The sequence below is a fragment of the Macrobrachium rosenbergii genome, chromosome 4 (genome assembly GCF_040412425.1).
Source record: "Macrobrachium rosenbergii isolate ZJJX-2024 chromosome 4, ASM4041242v1, whole genome shotgun sequence".
NCBI classification, from domain to species: domain Eukaryota; kingdom Metazoa; phylum Arthropoda; class Malacostraca; order Decapoda; family Palaemonidae; genus Macrobrachium; species Macrobrachium rosenbergii.
In genome coordinates this window covers 1,398,126-1,421,411 of record NC_089744.1, presented here as the reverse complement: position 1 = coordinate 1,421,411, position 23,286 = coordinate 1,398,126, and the positions used below count along the sequence as shown (strand labels likewise).

The 23,286-nt window shown below is 36.7% G+C and overlaps 1 protein-coding gene and 1 long non-coding RNA gene across 3 annotated transcripts in view; one reads left to right on the top strand and one right to left on the bottom strand.

Moving 5' to 3' along the window:
• LOC136829395 (trichohyalin-like) overlaps positions 1–23,286 on the bottom strand; it is a 95,390-nt gene that overhangs the window by 49,326 nt on the left and 22,778 nt on the right. For both annotated transcript variants that reach the window (XM_067087892.1, XM_067087900.1), the window contains exon 2: positions 326–508. In XM_067087892.1, the coding sequence (XP_066943993.1) occupies positions 326–508 (183 nt within the window). The remainder of the gene's footprint in view (positions 1–325; positions 509–23,286) is intronic.
• The window catches only part of LOC136829416 (uncharacterized), a 69,296-nt gene continuing 59,280 nt past the window's right edge, over positions 13,271–23,286 (top strand). Inside the window, exon 1 of the long non-coding RNA XR_010850375.1 lies at positions 13,271–13,545. This is a non-coding gene — a long non-coding RNA (uncharacterized lncRNA). The remainder of the gene's footprint in view (positions 13,546–23,286) is intronic.

Below are 23,286 nucleotides of genomic sequence, written 5' to 3'. Positions count from 1 at the left end.
AATTATATTAGCAGAGCATACTAGAATCAGCCAAGGGACCTTATCAGATTCTTAAGGAATTGGAATTGGAATATAAAATTTAGGCCTGAGTCCAATCGCTGGAACCTGTGAGGTCATTCAGCGCTGGAAGGAAACAGGTTGGAAAGGTGTAACAGGAGGAAAACCTCGCAGTTGCACTATGGAGCAATTGTTAGGAGAGATAGGAAAAGTAAGATGGACGAAAGGGAATATCAAAGGAGGTACAGTAAAAGGAAGGAAAGGGGTTACAGCTAGGGGCCTGAGAAACGCTGCATGAAACTCTTCAAGAGACCACCAGGTGACTCACCTTCATAATGCATGGGCTCCTTATTCCTGAAGAAGGAGAGAGCCGGGAAGGTCTTGACCCCGTAGGACTTGGCCAACTTCTTGTCGGCCACTTTGACGAAGTGGACGCCGAACCTGTCCGTGTCATCGTCTATCGTCTCTAATTCGCTCAGAACTTTGTCGCAATCTTTACAGCTTCGCTTGTCTGTCCAAAAGGAGAGACGAGAGGACGGATTAGGACTCGTGGTGGAGGGAATATAATGAACTGTTGCAGCTTTAATCTGAACAGATAGATTGCTGGTGGTAAATTTGTGTGTGTGTCAACTTATAAGTATATGTATGTGATTTGCTTTAATAGGCATGCGTGCATTGCTGTTCTCATAAACACGAATAGGTACAGTATAATCATACATATAGGTATAAAGAAGTTTTTATTCCATCTATACGAATACAGTTTACGTTAAAGCACATACAATGTACATGGTTGGTGTAATAAATGAGAAAATATGATTAAGTGTCACTCACATCACACTTAACTAATGGCACCAGGCAGTTAGACCTGGAGCGTAAAGCTATTTCTTTGACATTTACCATCATTGGGTGAATAATACACATTTTAGATGAAGTATTTACATATTTTAAATAGTTTAAAACTAACATTGAAAAGAACTTGAATTTCCATTATCGTAAAGTGATTTACACGTCGAATACAGTATTTACACCAGCAGCTGGCAGGTGAGAAAAAGATCTTCTTGCGTAGATTTTTGGAGCATTTGTTGACAAAATGCAAAATTCTCTAGATTTCGAGGACTGTTACCCCTTTCGTCTGTATAAATGTAATTGAAGAACTCTTGAGAATTTGTTCATATATGCTATCCTTGCAAATCTCACCTGGCGTCCATTTTATATAACACTTAATCCATTTTATTCAACACTTAATATACCACCTTAAAGGTTTTTTTCTAACTACTATTTATTTCCAACCACCGTGGGCATTGGGTTAATTAATGCTCCTTTCATAACTGCGTTTTTTGTATATTTTTGACAATTTTTCAAAATGATCAAATTCCATGTTGTGATTTCCAACCCAACAATGAACGACTGAAATACTATTCGTGTCATGCGTTCTTACAACTTTTCTATATTCGAAGAGAAGTTTGTCTAAATTCCTGTCTGTTTCCCCGACATAATAAGAGTTACGCCTCATATTTCACAAAAGCTGAACTCGTGTACACAAACAATTGTTCACAAAAGATCAAAACAGAGAATACTCTTAATCACTCTTCTTCTTTTCTTTGGTGAATGGAAGAATAATTCGACTGTCTCCCTGACCCCAATGTTTCTTCATCATCGCGATTCACCGTCCATGACGGTCGTTGTTGCGACTCCATTTTATGACCAACATAACGTAAATAAATTGTTCGTTTATAGTCTTCTTAATTTAAGGTCCTTTGAGCTAGTCATCTCATTCTTGTAGTTACGTGCAAAAGGCCCACACACACAACCCAAAAAAAAAAATCAGAGAAGACATGGAGTATGTCCATCAAGTAGATGTGTGGCTACATCAAACACATCGTTTCTTTCCATTTATATACCTATATATATAATGTGTGTGTGTATATATATATATATATATATATATATATATATATATATATATATATATATATATATATATATATATATATATATATATATATATATATATCTATACAAGCAGTGTTGCTGAACAGCAATGCCATTTGAATATTATTTTTTCCAGCCAGGTAATCACCATCAATATTATTGCTATTACTATTATTATAATCAATATCATAATTATTGCCGTCATTTTGACAAGCAGGATAGACTGGAGCCCGATCTCTTCACAGTGATGGACGGGTTTTCATACACGACAGTAGTATGCGCTGGTTGCAAGTGTTCCCAAAGTAATCCCGTGATTCAGGCTCACGGCATCTCCAGCTCTCTCTCTCTCTCTCACTCACTAGTTTTCGTCCCAGCGCTTCGGTATCTATAGCTCCCCCTTCCCCCCCTATCTCTCTCTCTCTCTGGCAATATATGTTGTGTATAATATTGCCAGGAGTTAAATACACACAATACTCAACACTGACATCAACTGCCTGCACTCAAAATGCGTGCACACTGTTGTAATGTCAGCTGACTTTATTCATCATATTTTTTTTCTATCTTGACCAAATTAATAATAATAATAATAATAATAATAATAATAATAATAATAATAATAATAATAATAATAATAATAATAACACATTAAGAAAGTACATAGGAAAACTGCAAACCATGACGGTATTAAATCCTGACTGCCAAAAGGAATCATTCTCCGTAATTTAAAGTTACACTTTCGGTTGTGATTTTGACAACCCCTCTCCTTGATTTGATGTTGCATGTATTACAATGGCTATAACTGGAAGTTCGATGCATACAGAAGCTGGATTTACATAATGGATGTTTGACAAAGGCTGTAACTAGACCTTGAATGCTTCAGAACGCCGGCAACTTTATGCAGAATGTTTTACAAAAGTTTTAAATGCTGGTATGACGGTCCCAAATTTCGATGTTGGACGTTTTAAATACGTATTGCTGGAGGTTACAAGTTTTACCGAAGCTAGAAAAAGATGTTTCTTATACAGTGGCAATAAGCAGATATTATATTTTTTTTTATAAAATAACAATTACCTGAAACGCCCCTTTCTCACTCACTAATGAACAACATTCCATTACAACATTTTTGTCCATGATAACAAATTTCCAAACGTCTTTCTCAATAACATTAGATTTGTGATCAACTTTTTCTTTACCATCAGGTGATCCTCGTGGAAGGTTTCTCTATTACCTTCATCTGCATGGCCTGAAATCTTTTAGTGTATTTTTAAATAACAAAGATCAACGAACGTTCCACCACGGCAATGGGACTTGGAAACTTCTCTGAAAGAATGAGCACGCGAAGCGATACTCTAATTATCAGTAACAGAGAATGAAGATTAAAAAAAAGGGAGATAATAATGCTTTCAGTCAATTTACTCGTCGCTACGATTTCCTTCCCAACCAAAAAAAAAAAAATGAAAAATGAAAAAAAATTTTCCTTACTTCACTAGATAAATAAATGACGACTTTGACACAAAGCTCTAATTTAGGAAAGACAATACTGAAATCAAGATTTTACATTATAGTTCAGAATTAAACTAAATTATGAGAATGGGGAAAGGAGATAAAAAAGTATTCTGAAATGTATCTATAAATCGTATGTTGTTGTAGTGGTCCGGTGAGCATACACTAGCCGAGAAATTCGATTGTTGTCTAAACTAGTTGAAAGCCGTGATCACAGTTACTTTAGAATACTATCACGACTTTCAAACCGGCATTTGACCATTGCTACCAGGAGCTTGATAGCAATGAAACGAAGCAAAATCATCACTTTGTATTGAATCCTTCATTTCGATTTTGAAATTGGACATAATCTGTAGCCGCTACACTGAAGAAACCAGAAAAAGTCTTCAAGGTGTTGTTTAAGCTTATGGTGAATAAGGAAACCTAAAAATGAACAATTTTTGAGTGTAAGAAAACCTCCTTAATGATGACCACATTAGCGACCGCTGTTTCGCAGATATATATATGAAATGACAAACTCTTGCTCATATGAAAAAGGTAAAAAAAGCCACACACACACACATTGTGACGTTTGCAACTTTGCAATAGCCGAGGCACCTTACATAGGCAACATCCTTTTTTGATTTTTAATCTTGGTTCAAATGACTTTTTAACATCGCGAACGTAAGTATCGCGAGATTTTTATTTTTTTTTTTAACTGTGCGAGCCAAAGGATGCCAACTACAGTGGTTTTCCAAAAAAGGACACCGAATTCCTCTGCAGTAAATCGTGACGTCACTCCCCCCTTGAGATAAAAAGGACTTCCTTCTGGTGCTTTCTTTCGTCGTATGTCAAAGTTCTTTATATTAGTTCTTTCTCTTTCTCTCTCTCTCTCTCTCTCTCTCTCTCTCCTTTTCCTTCTTTTCCGCTAAGTTTAAGCATCTTGCCAACATTTAAGCGATACTCATAATAATGAAAGGTTTCCGTCTTTCTCTCTTGCAGCTATTATTACTCATAAAAATCTCGCAATCGCGTGAAGTCAATAAAATGATGAAGAAATCCACAATGATGTCGGAGAAAATATACATTAATATAAATATATATATATATATATATATATATATATATATATATATATATATATATATATATATATATATATATTTATATATATACAAAAGAAAGAGAATCGAGAAGGTTCTCGAAAGCTCTCGTTTAATAGACATTTTTAAATGTACACTGAAAACGTTGTGAATTTCTTCACAGTTACTACAGTATTATTATTATTATTATTATTATTATTATTATTATTATTATTATTATTATTATTATTATTATTATATTATTATTATTATTCAGAAGATAAGCCCCTATTCACATGGAGCAAGCCTACAGGGCCCACTGACTTGTAATTCAAGCTTCCTAAGAATATGGTGTTCATTAAAAAAAAAATTACAGAAGATAATAGCAAATACAGAAAGAAGAAGAAGAAATCAGTTATTAGAAAAGAAAAAAACGGATAAATTAATAATTCAAATAAATGGATAAAAATATAAATAATTTAACCTCTCGTAGTTTCTCATCTCGAATTTTAACACAAGACTTACACCTGAGAAGTCCCTTCTAATTTATTGATAACAGAACAGAATAGAATACAGAATTTAGGCCAATGGCCAAGCGCTGGAGCCTATGAGGTCATTCAGCACTGAAAGAGAAATTGACAGTTAGAAGGCCCGAAAGGTGTAACAGGAGGATAACCTCGCAGCTGCACTTTGAAGCAATTGTTAGAGAGGGTGGAAAGTCAGATGGAAGGGAGAGAATATGAACGGAGGTACAGTAAAAAGGAATAAAAGAGGCTGCACCTAGGGGACGAAGGGACGCTGCAAAGAACCTTACGTAATACCTACAGTGCACCACGTGAGGTGCGCTGACGGCCCTACCCCCCTACTTCATCCAATTACGTAGGTGAACGAAGAACTGTCAGTCGTATTATCTTCACGACGTCTCACAAACCGAGCTTTCCCGCGACAGGAGTTCGAAGTAACGATTACAGTTCCCCCGGAAATGAAACGGCTATTTATTCACTGAATGCATTTCATAAATTTCAAAAGGTATTTTTAAAAACGCATAATGTACCTTCTGTCTTAAACTAGCAAAGTGGGTTTAAATATTTTTACCTCATAATGTTATTTACAAGTATTAACTAAGTTTTATCATTCTTATTGCTATTAAACTTACAGTATTATTAAAAGTGTGATTGCTTTTATCATCACTGCTATAGAATAGATTTATAAATCACAATCGAGTTTTCCACAATAAGCTGTAGGTCCCGTTGCTAAGTAACCAACTGGTTCTTAGCCACGTCAAATAAGTCTAATCCTTCGGGCCAGCCCTAGGAGAGCTGTTAATCAGCTCAGTGGTCTGGTAAAAGTAAGGTATACGTAACTTAACTATTTCTGAAACGACTTCATCAGACGATCTCATTTCTGATGCTAATCGTATGCGTCGCGTTTACAGCGTGGCATCTGAGGCTTTTGATACACTTTTCATCGGGTACATCAAAGTGTATAGACATCCTACACTTGACAAGAAGTTCATGTGGGCAACGCGGAACTCCAACGCCAACATCACATTATCATGACCTCAAGACGAAACTTCAAAGATGGCGTATGTCTGAGTGTACACGTGCTACCTGTGTAGGGGAATTATATCTGAATGCCTGACATGTTAAACTTCTGTGTCACTTTCTCCTTATACTAGTAGACAGTAGATACTAGTTTTATCACATCCTTGGCGTCCTCTCATAACTGTCTTGATTTTCAGTGCTTTTCAAAATATGTAAGAAACTGGCTCCCTTGCCACCACGTATGATTACAGACGCAGGTGTAACTTGTATACCACTATATTCCCTTATACAACAAATAACTTGTATGTAGGTGTGCGTATGTACCAATGCATTTCTGTTACAAGCCTTGAGGAGTTTTGTGACGCCAAGAAACCGCTTACTTACAATAAGGAAAGTCTTGATCACAGAAACTCTCGGGAACTATCGCAACATCTTGAATGTAGAAGTTTCTTCGAGAGAGGAAAGGTTTTAGGTATCGGTTTCAGCAGCATTGCTTCTGCCCTGAAAGAATCCGAAAGAGTTTTATTTTATCTTTCTCCGATATTTGCTTCATAACGCCTTCCTACGGGTTCACTGGACTTGCTATTTTTTTTTTTTTACGTAAAACTAGTATTCAGTAAATGCCACAAAAACTTTTTCAGGTTACTTACTGTACGCATACGTGTTTTAGTAGGTTTAATGTAAGATTAATAATATGCAAATAAGAAATATGTAAGAACTATACTTGTAAAAATGTGTAAGAAGTACTTGTAAAATATATGCACATCAGTTTTAAAAAAAGACAACTTAATTCATGAACGGACAGAAATAAATGTAAGATTAATAATATGCAAATAAGAAATATGTAAGAACTACTTGTAAAAATGTGTAAGAAGTACTTGTAAAATACACGCACATCAGTTTTAAAAAAAGACAGCTTAATTCACGAACGGACAGAAATAAAGTTCATGGTGGAATTTATTGTGCATATATATATGCACACACACGTGGGCATTAAGAGACGGAATGATGCTCTTTCCTTGCAAACTCGGAGCATTCTGAAGCTAATCATCACGGCGCATAAATTCTTACCCGTCATGAGAGCAAAATCTTGCTAATTTATTACCGAAATCTTTCAAGTGAAAGCCAATGTATCACAATCTCCCAAAAGACATTCTTCCTCCCGGGGTGCATGGGCGGTTTGGATTTGAGCCCGGTCTGACAACGGGTTTACAGCTGTTTGCGTTTCTTTCTGGTCTCCCACGAAGAAGAGAATCGTTGACGAACTCCCCCCCTACCTCAGAGGCCCATCCGCTTCATGCATAATCATGCGCGCGGGCGTTTGTGCGAATGACGCGCTCCCTTTTACTGTTGCATTCGCTAGAAATTGACTTCCGGGTCAAGAATGGGCGCTCCAAGTTTTTTTCTTGTCACAAGCGTTTAACGACAGTTTCTTTAAATATGCTTAGTTACTTGTCAGTTACATGTTACATTAACAATTTAATACAGCCCAATCTCTTGAGTAAACATTATCCAGTTCTACAGTGTTTTCAGCAATCAGAGATCACTGACATTCCGGCAAAAGTCTCACAAATCGTAAATTCTCAAAATGATGTCTGTAAATGAGTCTGTGATGTGCCTGTAATCGGCAAAGCTCAAGTGTCACATGACATTTTTTTAAATTTAAGAGCAAATTTATACCTAAACTTTCAATGAACGTGACAATTCAATCTTCTATGAATGTCTGATAAAAATCTATCTATATTTTGTAAAACCAACGAAATATACGAGGTATAAAGAAGCTCCTCTTTAGATAATTCTTGCTTACCTACCGTGAATTATCCTAGGGAATCGCCACAACACGCTCGAGATATTAATGCAGACATTACCTTTTAATTATTTATAAAATTATGGTTAACTTAAAATACCCTAGTAGTTATTATCAAAATCGACACACACACACACACACACACACACATATATATATATATATATATATATATATATATATATATATATATATATATATATATATATATATATATATATATATATATATACGTATTTAATATACTGTATATATATAATATATATATATATATATATATATATATATATATATATATATATATATAGTATATATATACACACGCACACACTCATATATATATATATATATATATATATATATATATATATATATATATATATATATATATATAGAGAGAGAGAGAGAGAGAGAGAGAGAGAGAGAGAGAGAGAGAGAGAGAGAGAGAGAGAGAGAGAGAGAGAGAGAACAAATATCTTGGAAGTGCATTTATTCAGTTGCTGGTGGTATTGATGAGAATTTCGACAACAAGAAAAAGGTTTGCATTCCATTATGTGATTGTGGCCCAGTCTTTGGAGAGAGAGAGAGAGAGAGAGAGAGAGAGAGAGAGAGAGAGAGAGAGAGAGAGAGAGAGAGAACTGTATTATGTAAGTCGTAAAATCATTGAAACATTTGGTCTAAGTCCCTTCGTAACTGCACGCTCATTTCAATGTATAGTTACAATTAAGTGCGTTAACCTCACGGTTATAGGTACGCTGCTTTTTTCCTATGTTTACATTCCCGCATTCATACTGAATGGGTTTTATATACTTTTAAACTTTCCAACAGATTAGTCAACAGTCATTACCTTGGTGTTAATAAACTGCGCAAAAATTTCAAGAATAATCAATAAATGAGACTAAAAATAAGTCAAAGACACAATCACCAAATACTGCTTCAAAAAGACTGGAAGACTGAAAGGAACAGATTCATTTACCCAATCCCACTGTGTAAAAACCGCACTTGCCTTACTTGAATGTGTACGTAGCCTAGTTATCCATTTTCTTATTTACAATGTACGTAGTTGATCAACACGAATTCAGAACACGGTTTTTTTTCACGCCATTTTATCCGAAATTAGAACTTTCTACTAGTATGTATATTAACAAAGGTTGGTCCTAAGTGAAAAACAAGTCAGATGTTACTGTCCTATTCATTCAGATTTTACCTGCTGACTTAAGGAAGAACACACTGTGCTGAAAACTTCCATCGCATTCGTTATATTTATATACCTACGCAATCTGTAATCTGCAAGCATACTCGAATTTCCGGGTTTTTCTCATCGTTTAGGCCTACTCTGAAAAATTGAAACACAGATATAACGAACAAACACAAAGATCACTGCTGCATTCGTATTTCTAACTACTGCATCATGGATGCCGCCCCTGAACAGAAAACATCTACAATATTGGTCAAAACTTATATAATTTGATTTCCCATTCTCATATATTCTGGTCAGATAAAAAAAAAAAAACCTAATGATTCTGATCATAAAATTCTAACAATGAACATGAGGACTTGGCCAAGATCCCATCAGATTGCCGTCCTCAGCATCCAATGATGTTCGACAACTTACCCTGAAATTGGCTCGTTCGGTAAGCAGCCCTCTCTCTCTCTCTCTCTCTCTCTCTCTCTCTCTCTCTCTCTCTCTATATATATATATATATATATATATATATATATATATATATATATATATATGGCATTTTTTTATATATAATAATTTAAAACAATAATTTCTATACAGATGGTTACATGGATCAACATAACGAAAATCCTAACAAACTCAATAATTTTCTCATTCAGATGCAGATATTCCCAAAAATAGAGCATAACATCACGTCGCCAAGAGCAGAAGAAACAAGCCAAGTACAAGACTTAAGGCACAACATAAAGGGAGAACAATCGTAAGAGAATTAAGAATAAGAAAAAAAAAAAACATCTAACAGCCATAACTATGAAGAGCATTCAGAAAGACAACAAACCCAGAGAGGATTACACATGGCCATCCAAAGAATCTCGAGCCGGTGTGTTTTACTTTCCTTTTCAAGGCTTCCGTGTTATTTCCTGCGTCATTTTATTTTTCATTTCTGGTCAGACCATCTTCAACTAGATAAAATTGTCGAATTTGCAACTCTGACGACCTCTCACGCATGTTTTTCCCCGCAGAGCCTAACGTTTCATTCAACGGATGCTAATTGGCGACAAAGGTTGTATTTTGCAACAGGTTACAGCGAAATATATAACAATCCAGTTGGAGTAAAAGCCACAAGTGACATGCTTTAGGCTACAAGCTATAGTATACCGACTGAATACTGGGAACTTGAGCATCAAACTCGACAATGATGCCTTCCATAGATCTGCCCACTTTCCTTTCCTTGAGAAATGATCATGCTATAATCTGAGTGAAGTCTGAATGAAACTTTTTTAAATGGTTGATTTGTCACAAATGAGGTTCAACCGTATTTAAGCAGGTTAAAGATGATAATTTCTCGATATTGCAATGGGCCATTACTCATACACAGACATACAGATACACATGCACCATATAATATATATATATATATATATATATATATATTTAATTCAGCAGTTAAGTATGAAAAGGATAAATGTGGCAATGAAAGTTGTGTTGTTCTCTTAATGTTTGAAGCCTAACATATATACTGGAATATGGCTTAATGTTTAATATATATATTTGTATATATACATATATACTGTGTAGATATATATATATGTATATATATTATATAAACATTATATATATATAGACACATATATAGACAGATGGAAATGGAGAGATGGATAAGGGTCTAAAGCATTGCAAAGATTATATTCAGGAAAGAGTGCCATATTTGGAGGTGCACAAGTTTTGAAATTGGAAATTAGCTTAGCCTAGTTAGGCAGTGGCCAAAAATTGAAAAGAACTTTTTTATATATGGTTTTTCTGATAAGTTTATTTATGTGATTTTCAGGAATTTGCTATTCATTTCCAAGAAAAATGTTTAACCCCACCCTATGCCTAACATCAGTGAGGTAGCAGTGAGAAAACCGACTACCAGTGTCTTAGGCCTAAAGTCAGGATAGGCTGGGGTTGGCAAGGGCTACCCATTCCCTGAAGGAATACAGAAAACTGAATGACAATAAGTCTGACCATGTCAGGGAATGGTAAATGGTAAGTAAGAAGACATCCCTATATTTACGGCATCCTAGATCAGGTTAGTCTACACCCTAGGAAATGCTAAATGTGGTAAGGTTACGGATCATCGGTAGGCCTATATGTCACTTTTTTTTTGTTTCTCTCTGTCCAAAGTCTTTGGTTTACCAATAATGCCTCCGTTGTTTAACCAGTGCATTTCTGATGGAAATTAATGTTAAATTTGTTAAACTTGCATAAAACAAAATCAGCAGACTAAACTTTACCTTGGCACGAGATTAGGTTTAAAAGTATATACATTTTACCAAATTTGCTAAAAATTATATGTATATATATATAATATATACATTATATATATACATTATATATATAATATATATGTATAATGTATATATATTTAACAAACTTGTTAAGTCACTTTTAAACCTATAAACTAGGGCCAATGTAAACTACAGATTGTATGTATATATATATATATATATATATATATATATATATATATATATATATATATATATATATATATATATATATATATATAAATTAACAAACTTGTTAAGTCACTTTTAAACCTATAAACAAAGGCCAATATAACATACAGCTTTTTCTGTATATATATATATATGTATATATATATATATATATATATATATATATGTGTGTGTGTGTAACGTATTTATATGTTTATATAATATATATGTATATTTATATACATATATATATATATATATATATATATATATATATATATATATATATATATATATATATATATATATATATATATAGAATGATTACTAGTACAGTGCATATAGTGCCATGGTTAAATCTAGTTTTTATGACAGTATAATTTTAACTAATTTTCCATTCAATTCCATCAGGAATGCTTGGTTAACCCATAGCACCCCCTTATATTCCAACAATTATGGCTGATCACATTGGAAATTCGGTGAAATCTAACCTTATTTTTCTGAACATCACCTAAGTTGCAGCACTGCATCTTACCTGACCACTTGGCACTTATGTGTCTCCCAGCCTAAACTGATCTGGGCTGTCATAAATTATAGCTCATGTAAGGATGCAGCCTGACCTACTTTTCCTAGACCTACTCTAACTTATATCACACTTTCATCTGTATCCCCATACGGAATAGAGTGGAATTTATAATTCTGGCCAAAGGCCAAGCTCTGTGACCTGTGAGGTCATTCATTACTGAAAAGGAAACTGAGAGTAAAAAGATTTCACAATGAGAGGAAAATCTCGGTTTCACTTTGAAGCAATTGCAAGAGGGGGTGGAAAGTAGGATGGAAGAAAGAGAATATGGATGGAGGTACAGCAAAAGGAGTGAAAGGGGTTGTTGCTAGGGGTCGAAGCAACGCTGCAAAGTACCTTAAGTAATACCTACCTACTGTGCACCACGTGGGTATCCCCACAAGGAATGAGCAGCCGCTGCCAACCTTAATGCAACTAACCCACTGCCACCGATTGTTTCCCCACTGTGGTCTATCAATATTGTCAGACATTCGTGGGGTGGTGTAGAACATTTCACATGGCAATGATTGCCAGTCATATATATATATATATATATTACACCAAAACCTATCAGTTACCTCTCAACTAGCCTTAGGATACAGTAGTTACCGATAGTCAAATCATTACGCCTCCAAATGCTGTCATCCCTTTATGATATTCAGTATTTCAGTCTTTTCAGCAGTGTGGACATACGAGTATTACCGGGTCCACGAGTAAGAGGCAAAACCTTTATTCTAAATACAGTCTCATAAAAATAAAACCATTGTAGCACCACGTATTAATGAACAATTAAATTGACACTGATCAAACATGGCGCCTCCATGTAGGGTAATTGTTGCTAAAAATTTTTATAAAAGTACTACTACTACTAGGTAGGGTACTCACCAGATAACTCATATTATCACGTCATTGGTTGAATATCGAAAACTTTTGAATGTCTGCAACTCACTTGTTAATGGTAACTGTCATAATTACAAATGAGATCGATTGAGCGGAAACAACTGGAGTAGCTAAATAGGTCTAGCGGATCTCGCCAACCGGCAAACCTCCCGCAATAATGTCACATATTTCCGCATTCTAGGCCAACCAACATCTCGGTAACCATATAATTGAAGGTTTCTGTAGGTCTTCATTGGACGAAATCCTCAATAAATATAATTACACTGTATCTGGAGATAAGTTCAAAGGTAAATATCTTAATTCCGCCAGTGACGTCAAGGGAGGAAAGTCGACCTTTCGTCGCTTGTTTTGAGGGTCCTTCTTCGCATTTTTCGTTGGCGGTGTCCCGTGAATTGTCGCATCTTCCGGTTTCAAAGTCTAATCAAGGTTTATTTTTGGATTCTTGAGCCGATATGGTGCATATTTTCGGTGACTCGTACATTTACGTTCCGGTATAATCGTTTGCTTACGAAATGATTATAGTTCACGAGCCATGTCCGATGACCACCCCTTGGAAGTAAAGGTTTCATGAAGGTAAGGAATTTATTCGGCTGCTTTTACATTATGCATATGGTAGAACTAAGTAGTAGCTCCGCGGCGGCGACTACCTTCTAACATGACGTTTTTTACATTTTATTGGTTGCTAATTTTGGATTTACCTTCAGTTTTTGTCGGACGAATGTAATTAACCTGTAATTAACCCGGGAAGTCCATCCAACAAGGGGTTTCCATACGAGACAGCACGGCAACTTTTGTTTCGAGCGGTTCATATCCCGTCCGGCAAGTGCAATAACTTGTTAACGTATTATTACCGCCCCCCCCCCGAACTAAACACGGCGAAGGGACATTCCATTTGGCCGACAACAAACAAATGCACCGCCTTTATGCTATAAAGGATGATATTTGAACAAATCGAACCGTTTCAACCAGTGATCGGAGTAAACTAAGCCTCGCGAATTCCCTAGCTCCTGTTCTCTTTAAAACATTGAAAACTGCATTTTGCAACATGAAAACAGTTTCAAAGGTAAAAATCAGGGGCGGAGCTAATACTTAGAATTACCATGAATTATTATGAACGAATAGACAAACGCTTTATGTTTTGCAACCCGTGTACTCCGTTGCCCCATCGTGGGCTAGTTCATGTAGGTTTGAATCACAAGTTTTAGAGCCGTGTTACTTAAAGGCTGGCGGGTATAATGAAAAGCAGAGTTGATTATTCCTAAGCAGGACCAGGAGACTTTTTTCATGTTGCAAAATGCAGTTTTCAGTGTTTTAAAGAGAACAGGAGCTAGGGAATTCGGGAGGCTTAGTTTACTCCGATCACTGGTTGAAACGGTTCGATTTGTTCAAATATCATCCTTTATAGCATAATGGTAATTTGTACCTAGTGTTTAAATGCTTATAACCACGTTTAGGTTGATATGTTAAGGTTTCGTTTTCAGGTTGATTGCTTATAACCACGTTTAGGTTGATATGTTAAGGTTTCGTTTTCAGGTTGATGCATTAAACCTTCATTCAGTTTGTAGGAAATCCTGTTATCTATCGCGATTCTTGAGAAATGATGGAAATGTGTAACTTTATCATGTATTGGTTATTTGAGACATTAATTTTGTTTTCCAGCCTTGTGTCCATGACATTGTATATGCTTATTTATGCTCACATTCAAGTTAAAATCACATTAGTTAGATTTTAAAAGAAGATTCTCTTAGCCTAGTATTGATATTAAATATTTTTAATTAACATGGTTTTACTCGTCACTAATGATGATGTTAGTGGCAGTTACAAAAATAGTAACCAATAAATCCAAAATGTTAGTTAAAATTTAGAAGTACGAGTCTGATCATAGTGCCAAGACCCTGCATTCCTCTTACAGTCATTTTCGTCAAATAAAATACGACATTTCCCGAGAGGTTTCCTTTGTATAATGTAGCGGTGTATTGTTCTGAGTGTCTTTTATGACATTTGTTGGAATGTTAATGTGTAAACTTGTAGTTATTCTGCTCAAGATGGTATCTTTCGCCTCCCATGGGGTCCAAATATTTTCCCCTCTTAGTTTTTCTAATATATAACAAACTGAACTCTATATATATATTTCATTTATTTTCTTAAACATTTGGTTAACGCATAATAAAGATGGCTTCCAGTGTCAGATCTAGTTATTTTTGTTGATGGTAAAAGATATGAGTAAAATACAGGAATGAATCCTCACCTGACCTAGGGCACAGAGTCCTTGCCTGGCTGTGTGGGCTTTGGCCCTCTTGGCCCCACTTTACCTAACCTATAGTGCCAAGAGTGTTTAAGTAAAATACAAGGCGACCATGTAACGTACCTTCCCAAATCTAACCCTGGCGCTGGGACCTTACTTGGGTAAGGTCCTCCCAGGGTGCTTTGTCCCTTGGCCTCCCAATTAATCAGACCTCGAGCACCCAAATACAGGCACTTAAGCTAACGTAGCCTTCCCTACCCTAACCTTATAAATTAAGTCCTTACCTGGCTAGTAGGGCTTCATCAGAGTCCCCTAAGTCATGGGACAAAAGGCAGGGGTGCACACTAACCAAGCCTTCCTTAACCTTTCTTTACCTGACTGGGAGACCTTGCCCCATCTAGACTCGACCTATCCTTCCCTGCCCCAACCTAGGGCACGGGGTGGGTCCGTACCTGGCTAAGAGGGCTTGTTTCTTAAATGCCTCATAACCCAACTTAGATTACCGTAAGTCTATAAATTGAATGTATGGGGACTCATCAAACTTAACCTTCCCTAACCTCACCTAGGGCACCAGGTCCTTTCTTGGCTTAGAGCAGTCCATCAGAACTTCCAAAACTTGATTGTGATATAGCCTAATTGACACTGGTCAGTGGATTGATTACTTTCTATTTATGTGAGATGTTATAAATATTTTCAATTTTTAGGATGTTTTATGAATTGTTCTTGAAAAATTATACACCACTGTTAGTGTACACTATTGCCACATGCCAGAGAACAAAAAAAAAAAGTAGGTGTTTTTTTTTGTCTGCGACAACAAAAAAACTCCTACTTTTTTTGTTGATCTTGTCCTTGTTGTACATAGTAAACCTTCAGTTTTATTAGCCTATGTCCAAGATATTTAATATTGTAACCTCTTGTTAAAATATTTGGTTGCTGTAGGTCTGCTTAGTGCTGATGGAATATCATGTGCTTAGTGTTCTATTCAAAATGGACTTAATAATCAAGTATAATTATTTAACTTCCCAAGACGTTCCAAAAACACAAAACCATAAATGTCAGTATAAATATTTGAAATTTATATCTTGATTATAGGATAAAGAGAAGCCAATTATTAGTTCACACACACACACATAAATATATAATAGCTTATGTCTGAAACACATAGAAAACTGCTTTTTTGGAGTTTCAGTGGACCCCAAGGGAGAGTTCTCTCCCCAAGACCCTTTCTTAGCCTGACCAAGAGTGCTGTAAGTCATAGAGTAAAATATACCAAATTTTGTAATGATTTATATTTGTTCTGGCAGAGATACAGCTCATAGCCTTTTGTGTAGATTATTCATCATTGCAAGCTGGAATGGTCCTTGAAACTTGATAAAGTGGTTAATTGGGGGTGGGCAGATGAGTGGGAATGGAAACCTCACTCACTAATCATAAGCCAGCACTTTCTTTTGCTGCAGTCGAAATAAGCTGCACTCTGACTGAGCAAGTTGAAACCTCTTTCATCTTTTTCATTGTATGTATGATGTGTGTGTGTATTTTCATCAAGATGGAGTTAGACAAGAAAAGTGGACAAGAGGCGTTGAAGGATGTAAGAGGGTGTTTGGTGGCTTTTTTGGCTTTTTGTCTGTGGTGTAAGTGTAACGAGGTTCGTTGTTCTGCAGTGGTAGGTTTTGTTAAGGGTGTGCTGGCTGATCTTTCACAGTGGAGAGGTTTACTACCGGCAGCAGTAGAAAGCCAAAACATGTTCAGTGGTTTCTCTGAAGGGTATTACTCCTCCTTCAGTACAGCAGAATCTTTTTGGCTCCTCCATCCTAGGCTGGCCACCACTCCCCCTCTCTCTCTCTCTGGCTCACCTAAGGGGTTACTCTCAATAGGATAGTCACCAGCTAGTACCCTGAGTCTATGACATTGCTGACCCAGGTGTGAGGTGTGACTGTGTTGCACGTTCGCTGTTAGCGTCCACCTACTCCTGCTTTGTTGGAGTACTGTTATAAGTTTCCATTTCTTGTTATTCTTAGTGACTTGTCTTTTGTTGCTGTTCCTGCTGTTTTCCCACTAAAGAGCTCAATGCCATTAAGCTTCCTATGTATAATAGCACAGGGATATTTCCTATGGAAACATCCCTGTGGTATTATGCACAGACCTTTGTTGTTATCATCAGCTTTTGCAGAGAGGTTCTTGTGTGACAGGTTGCCCAGAACTCCTTATGTGCATGTGCACAATCTTGGATTGGGCATGGGCAGACAGAGGGTTCATGTACAAAAGGTTGCTGTATTCCGATACTGTTGGGTATCATGATGATTAATATGGAAATGACTGTGCAAACCCTTGGGCAGTGCCTGGTTTGTCCATAGCTCCTGATGTCAGTATGAACGACTTTTATATTATGCCTATTCAGACAGAGGGTTCTCATATGAAGAGTTGCAGCATTACAGTACCACCAGGGTGTTCCTGGTTCTTCATAGATTCCTGATGTACATGTGCATGGTAGGGCATGTGAGCTTTCATCTATAGGTGATCAAACATAAGTCTACGAGAATGTTGACCATGACTTTGAGCAGTTTCAAGTCCATCGCAGCTCCTACCTAATTCATCAATCAATGCAGCCAGTACTTATTGTGTCCACTGTCCTGAGAGCACTGACCAGAGCCGACTGGTGTGTCAGCCTATTTTGGAGTATCTGTTTGACCTTCAGACAAGGTTGGAATTTTTTTTTTTTTTTTCCTAAAGATCGTTGGGTTCATTTATTAGCTTAATAATCTCAGGGAAGTAACCAGTCCTCCTTTGTCAAACCCATCTTGTTGATAGAGTGAACCCTGTTGCATGCTTGTGATGTCTTGGATCAGGCTAGCAGTCTGAGAACCCAACCTCATAGGACAGTGTTGGGGTCTCTCTAGTACTGACAGGCACAAGGTTGTGTTGAAGAACACCCTTATTTTCTGGCTTCAGGAAATGATAAGGTGGGGATATGGTTTGCCCTTGGGAGGGGCTGATTGGTCTATCCCTCACTGTTCAGTAAAACTTTTTAGCTCCCAGGTAATGAAGACAGGTGCCTGATGGCGCCAGAGTACTTCATCTTATCACTAGATATTGCCCACAAGTTCTTGGACACATTCTCTTAGGACGCTCTGGCTGCTCAACAGGCTGTATAGTCTCCAAGCTCCTCTGGAATGGCATGAGGCTGGTGCTTGAATAGATGAGAGAATGGCTCACTCTCTCTCTCTCTGTTTAGGCAGTAATTAGGCCAAGTGTGCCTTGGATGGGCCATGATACAGGTGCACTTAACAATCAGACTTCAAATCTTAGAGCTTTGGCTCTCAACAGGCGACTCCCTCCACTCTCTCCTAGCAAGGGTGTGGTTGCCCATCAATTTATTATTGATCTAATTACTAGATACCCTCCAACTTTTGCCCCCTTGTCTATAAGGCAGCTGTTGGTTGTCCAAAATTTTCTTAGAGTGAGAGTTCAGACACGTATCACTCTGGCTCATGGCCCCATCAATCTCCATGCCAGATTTAAAAGGAAGCCGCAAGAGCCGTTGCTCGCTTGATCATGACCAAGAACATGTTATTTCTTGGTAGAGTTTCAACTTGCCAGTCAGTTGAGAGATCATCCTCCCACCTACAGGGATTGTTTCATATATAAATGAGGCGATAGTTTGCATTTCCAGAGGAACAAAGACAAAGTCTTTCAAGTACTGTGTATTTATCTTTAAGTATGCAAACCATAGCGTTTTATCATAGTCCAACCGCAACAACTCCTCTTGTCCCTGAAGCCGAGCGTGAAGTGCCGGCTTTCGGCAGGTAGGTGGGGGGGTTTTCCCCTCACTGACCCTCCTACCTCCTCCAGCTGGTCACCCTGTTAGCAAGTTTCAACGGACATTTTATCAATTTATTCTGGGGAACCGTTTGTTTGATTTAAAATTTTGGTTTACTATGTTTGTAAAGAAGTTGAATGTTCTGTTTTTTGTGTTCTTAACCAGTTGACAATCAAGACCGTCAAACGGAACCATATATAATATATATATTTGTGTATTTTTCTTCGGGTGATTCCAATAAATTTCATTGCTTGGTCAGCGAATCCCTAAAAAATAATTTTTCCTTCATGGGAGAGTTTGGGCGACGTTGAGAATTCGTTATTATTATTATATTATTTTTTTTAAATGATCCCAGTATGTATTTACCTTTTAATTTTGAAAGGCCTTGCGTAACATTGAAGTAATGAAGGGAAATGAAAACCTGCATGTTGCCTAAAATAAGGTAGTGTACAAGCTTTAGCGACCTTGGGTATAAAATTACGCCTTAAAATTTGTTTTATGTAGATGCAGTTTTTACGGGTAAGAAACTCTGAAGAATTTTTCCTTATCTCAGTCTTAGTAGAATTATTAGTAACTCGGAGCTGTCTCCATACAAATATATCCCAGATTTGTTTGAGATATATGCAAGATTTCTTATGTGTTCTGCACATACGTCTAACACAAACGAGACAAGACAGTCAGCATCAACGATTGGTGTTTCATTCCACGTACAGCTAAGTACAACTTTCTGTACATGGGAGTGATATGTTAAGTTGAGAATGAATTTAACAGGCCTGAAAGTCCTTTATTGATATCTGTTGTTTTTATCAGTCGTTTTCCTTTTCTGTTAAACATACTGTAGATCCAATGTTGCTAGCTAAATTGGTTCGTCTCATTTATAATAGGGTAACCATAGCTTAATAATGGTCACTGTCTTTCAACCAAACGCGTATGTAATATTTTAATGTAGAATCATTAGTGATAATCAGATTTCCGACGAGCAAACGCGTTTTGAAACTTAAACTCGGCATAAGACTTCTCCTTTTGTACAGGACAAGACTGCTTGGTGTTGAAGAAAGCGAGTTTTGGCAGAGAATCCAGCGTTGTATTTATGTAAGGGTCTGATTTAGTAGTTACCTTGAGTAGTATCGCGCCTTGAGCAAGGTCGCATGATTGCTGTACTATTCCCAACCTCTTTCATTTACTTTTATTGTCGGATTTTTCGTATTTTACATTTTCTTGTGCTTTTTTTTTTTTACTGACCCTATTTTCAGTTTTTTTTTTTTTCTGGACCAGCTGTTCGCTTACAATTGCCGTATACTTTCTGATCAGTATTTATACCAAATTTGTGTACCGTTAAGTTTTCCCTGCGTATTTTTGGATAACCAAAGAACGTGCGGTCGGTAAAACATTTTGTCTCTAGTTTTCGTTTATTGAAATAATATGGAATTGTTCGAAAGAAAACGGAAAAAATTCATTCGTTTTTTGTGCTTCTCTCAGTGAGTTAAGATTGCTTTCCACATCTGCTGTGTTGCTTGGGATGATCAGCGTCTGAGTTGGGCTACTCGGGTTTCATGGGGTACCGTGGTCCTGGTGCCAAGATACCTGATGATGTAAATAATGGGTACATATGCAAGGGAATGAGTACGAGGGTAAAAGGAAATTGGTGGAATACTCGGGGCAGGCATACACGCACATTCACACACAGACAAACACACACATTACACATACACATTACACACACACATGTATAAATATATACAGTATATATATATGTATAAACATATATATTTATATATCTATATGGGAGTGTATAAACATACACACATACAGTATATATACACACACACTTTCTACCAAAGAGGCTGAAAAGAGTATATATATGTGTGTGTATAAACATACACATACAGTATATATAATATATATATATATATATATATATATATATATATATATATATATATATACACACACACACACACACACACACACACACACACACACACACACACACACACACACACACACGTACTTTCTACCTGAAGTGACTGAAAAGAGCTATAATAACTGGTAAATAAAATTTAAAAAGTAACTGGAGTTCGCTTCAAGTGACGTTAAGCTTGCTATTTAAACATAGGCCTGTTAAAATACTCTTGTAAGCGTAAAGGTACACAGATTTCACATTTTACGATTGATTGAGACAAAGGGCTGATGTGACAAGGTAATCGCAAAGTTCTCAATTTTATGAGGAAAAGAAAAAAATTAATTACGACGTCCGTGCAGAAATTAGTTAGAGCAGGAACAGAGATTACGTCACTGGCTTTTTGAAGTTTATGCTCTTTTGTTTCAGTCTTCGCTTCTCCCTCCTCGTGGTAATTCCTTTTAAAAGGTCCCAACTTTTTGCTGAAGATTTTTTCCATTTTTTATGTGGGGTAAACACGATGCCTTCTTTTGAAGGACTTTGATTTGGCGTTGGGGTAGGCCGTAGCCTCGATCGGCTGCCCTGCCTGACATCGCTTAGACCCCGGTAGCGCATGTGTACATGTGTCGTACCAAATCCCCAGCTCCCTTTCTCCCAGCAGCGAGGAGAATTGAGCGGTTAGGTCGACAGTTCGAGACGTGTGAGGTGTCTGTATGTTTTGAGAAGAACCCTGTCCTAATACTGTTTAATGTGCAACTGCGAGGTTTTCTTCCTTTTAAACCTTTAAAACCTCCTTACTCTCAAATTCCCTTTCAGCACTGAATGACCTTATAGGCCCCAGCTCTTGGCCTTTGGCCTAAATGTTATATTACATTCCATTCCTTGTATCCAGCTGGTTTCCTTTTTCGATGTTTGAGATCATGGCAGTATGTATTGTTAATTTGGAGCACGTCCTTAAAATGATTTTATAATTCCCTTCTGAATTCAGTTGAATTTATTATAGGTTTAGCATTTTCACATAGCTTCAAACACTGCCTGAGTTCAGCATTTTTTTTTCTCACGTTCTACTAAGTATTGCTCATATCCAGTGCATATTTTAATACGGATTCCTTGGAGAAATTCCATACTTTTTTTAATTGATCAAACCCATTTAAATGAGTCATTTTCTGGTTCTCATCACGTACATCATCAAGAGTCAGTGCATCTCAGTCATTGCAGTTAAATGTACAGTTTTATTTTAATTTATCCTCGTGTTTGTAGCTGACATGAAGTAATACTATAATCCCAGTTTTAATGACAGTGGCTTCGCCATTCTTACCCGTCATATTTTTCGTTATTAATGATTTTATATAACAGCGCCATATCTTTATATCGTTATATAATTAGGTTTTACGTATTTTTGATAAAATTCTGTACTTTATTTTTTCATACCCAAAATCGCAGTGGCTATCGTGGCAACTGTGTAAAATTCCTGTCTTGCCAAGCGAATATTACTTAGACTATTCCAGAAATCCTTTTCACTTACTTTCAGCTGATTTCAAACCCGTCTTATGGTGATTATGTAATCACACGAGCACTTTGAACACTAGAATATTTGGCAAATGGATTGATCTGGTGTAAGACTTACGCAATAATTGCATTTCATCTTTTGCCATGAATGAAGCAATGGTGCGATTCAGCCATCATTAGTAAATTGCTATAGTGTTACCTTATTGGAAACGATTTTCTTTGGGCTTCTACCAAGGAACCTAATTTTGTCAAGGACTTCAGGCCGTCTTGTACATGCCAACTGTATAAGAGGCACCATGCACGCCATGCTGTTCGTCGAGAGTTAGAATACCAACCCCTCGTTACAACACAACACAACTAGACATGATGGCGGTCAGGTGAACTTCTGTCAGTCGTAAAGAATATACTCTGTGTTCATTTGAGTAATATTAGCTTAAATACTTAAATGAATAAGAGCTCTTTTTATGGTGCGTCTTAATTACTTGCTCCTGGTTGAGTCTGTGATGTGAACATATCTTCGTGTAAACAATACACACGTTGATATACAAAGTGTATACTCAAGCTGTATATATACAAATATGAATATATATATATACACATATATATAATAGTAATTGATGCTAGATTTAGTAAATATCCCTCCTTCGTTAGTTCTTGATTCAGCAATGAAACATTATTTTTAAGATGATTTTAAGGTAGATTTCCCTGCGTCATTATCTTCGCAAATAACAGATTTTTGCGAATTGGATAGTGTCAGGACGGGACCCGGCATCCTAGTATTTTTTTTTTTTTGGGGGCCTGTTGTGGGGAGCGAGACTTATCCTAGAAATCAATGCCTTCATT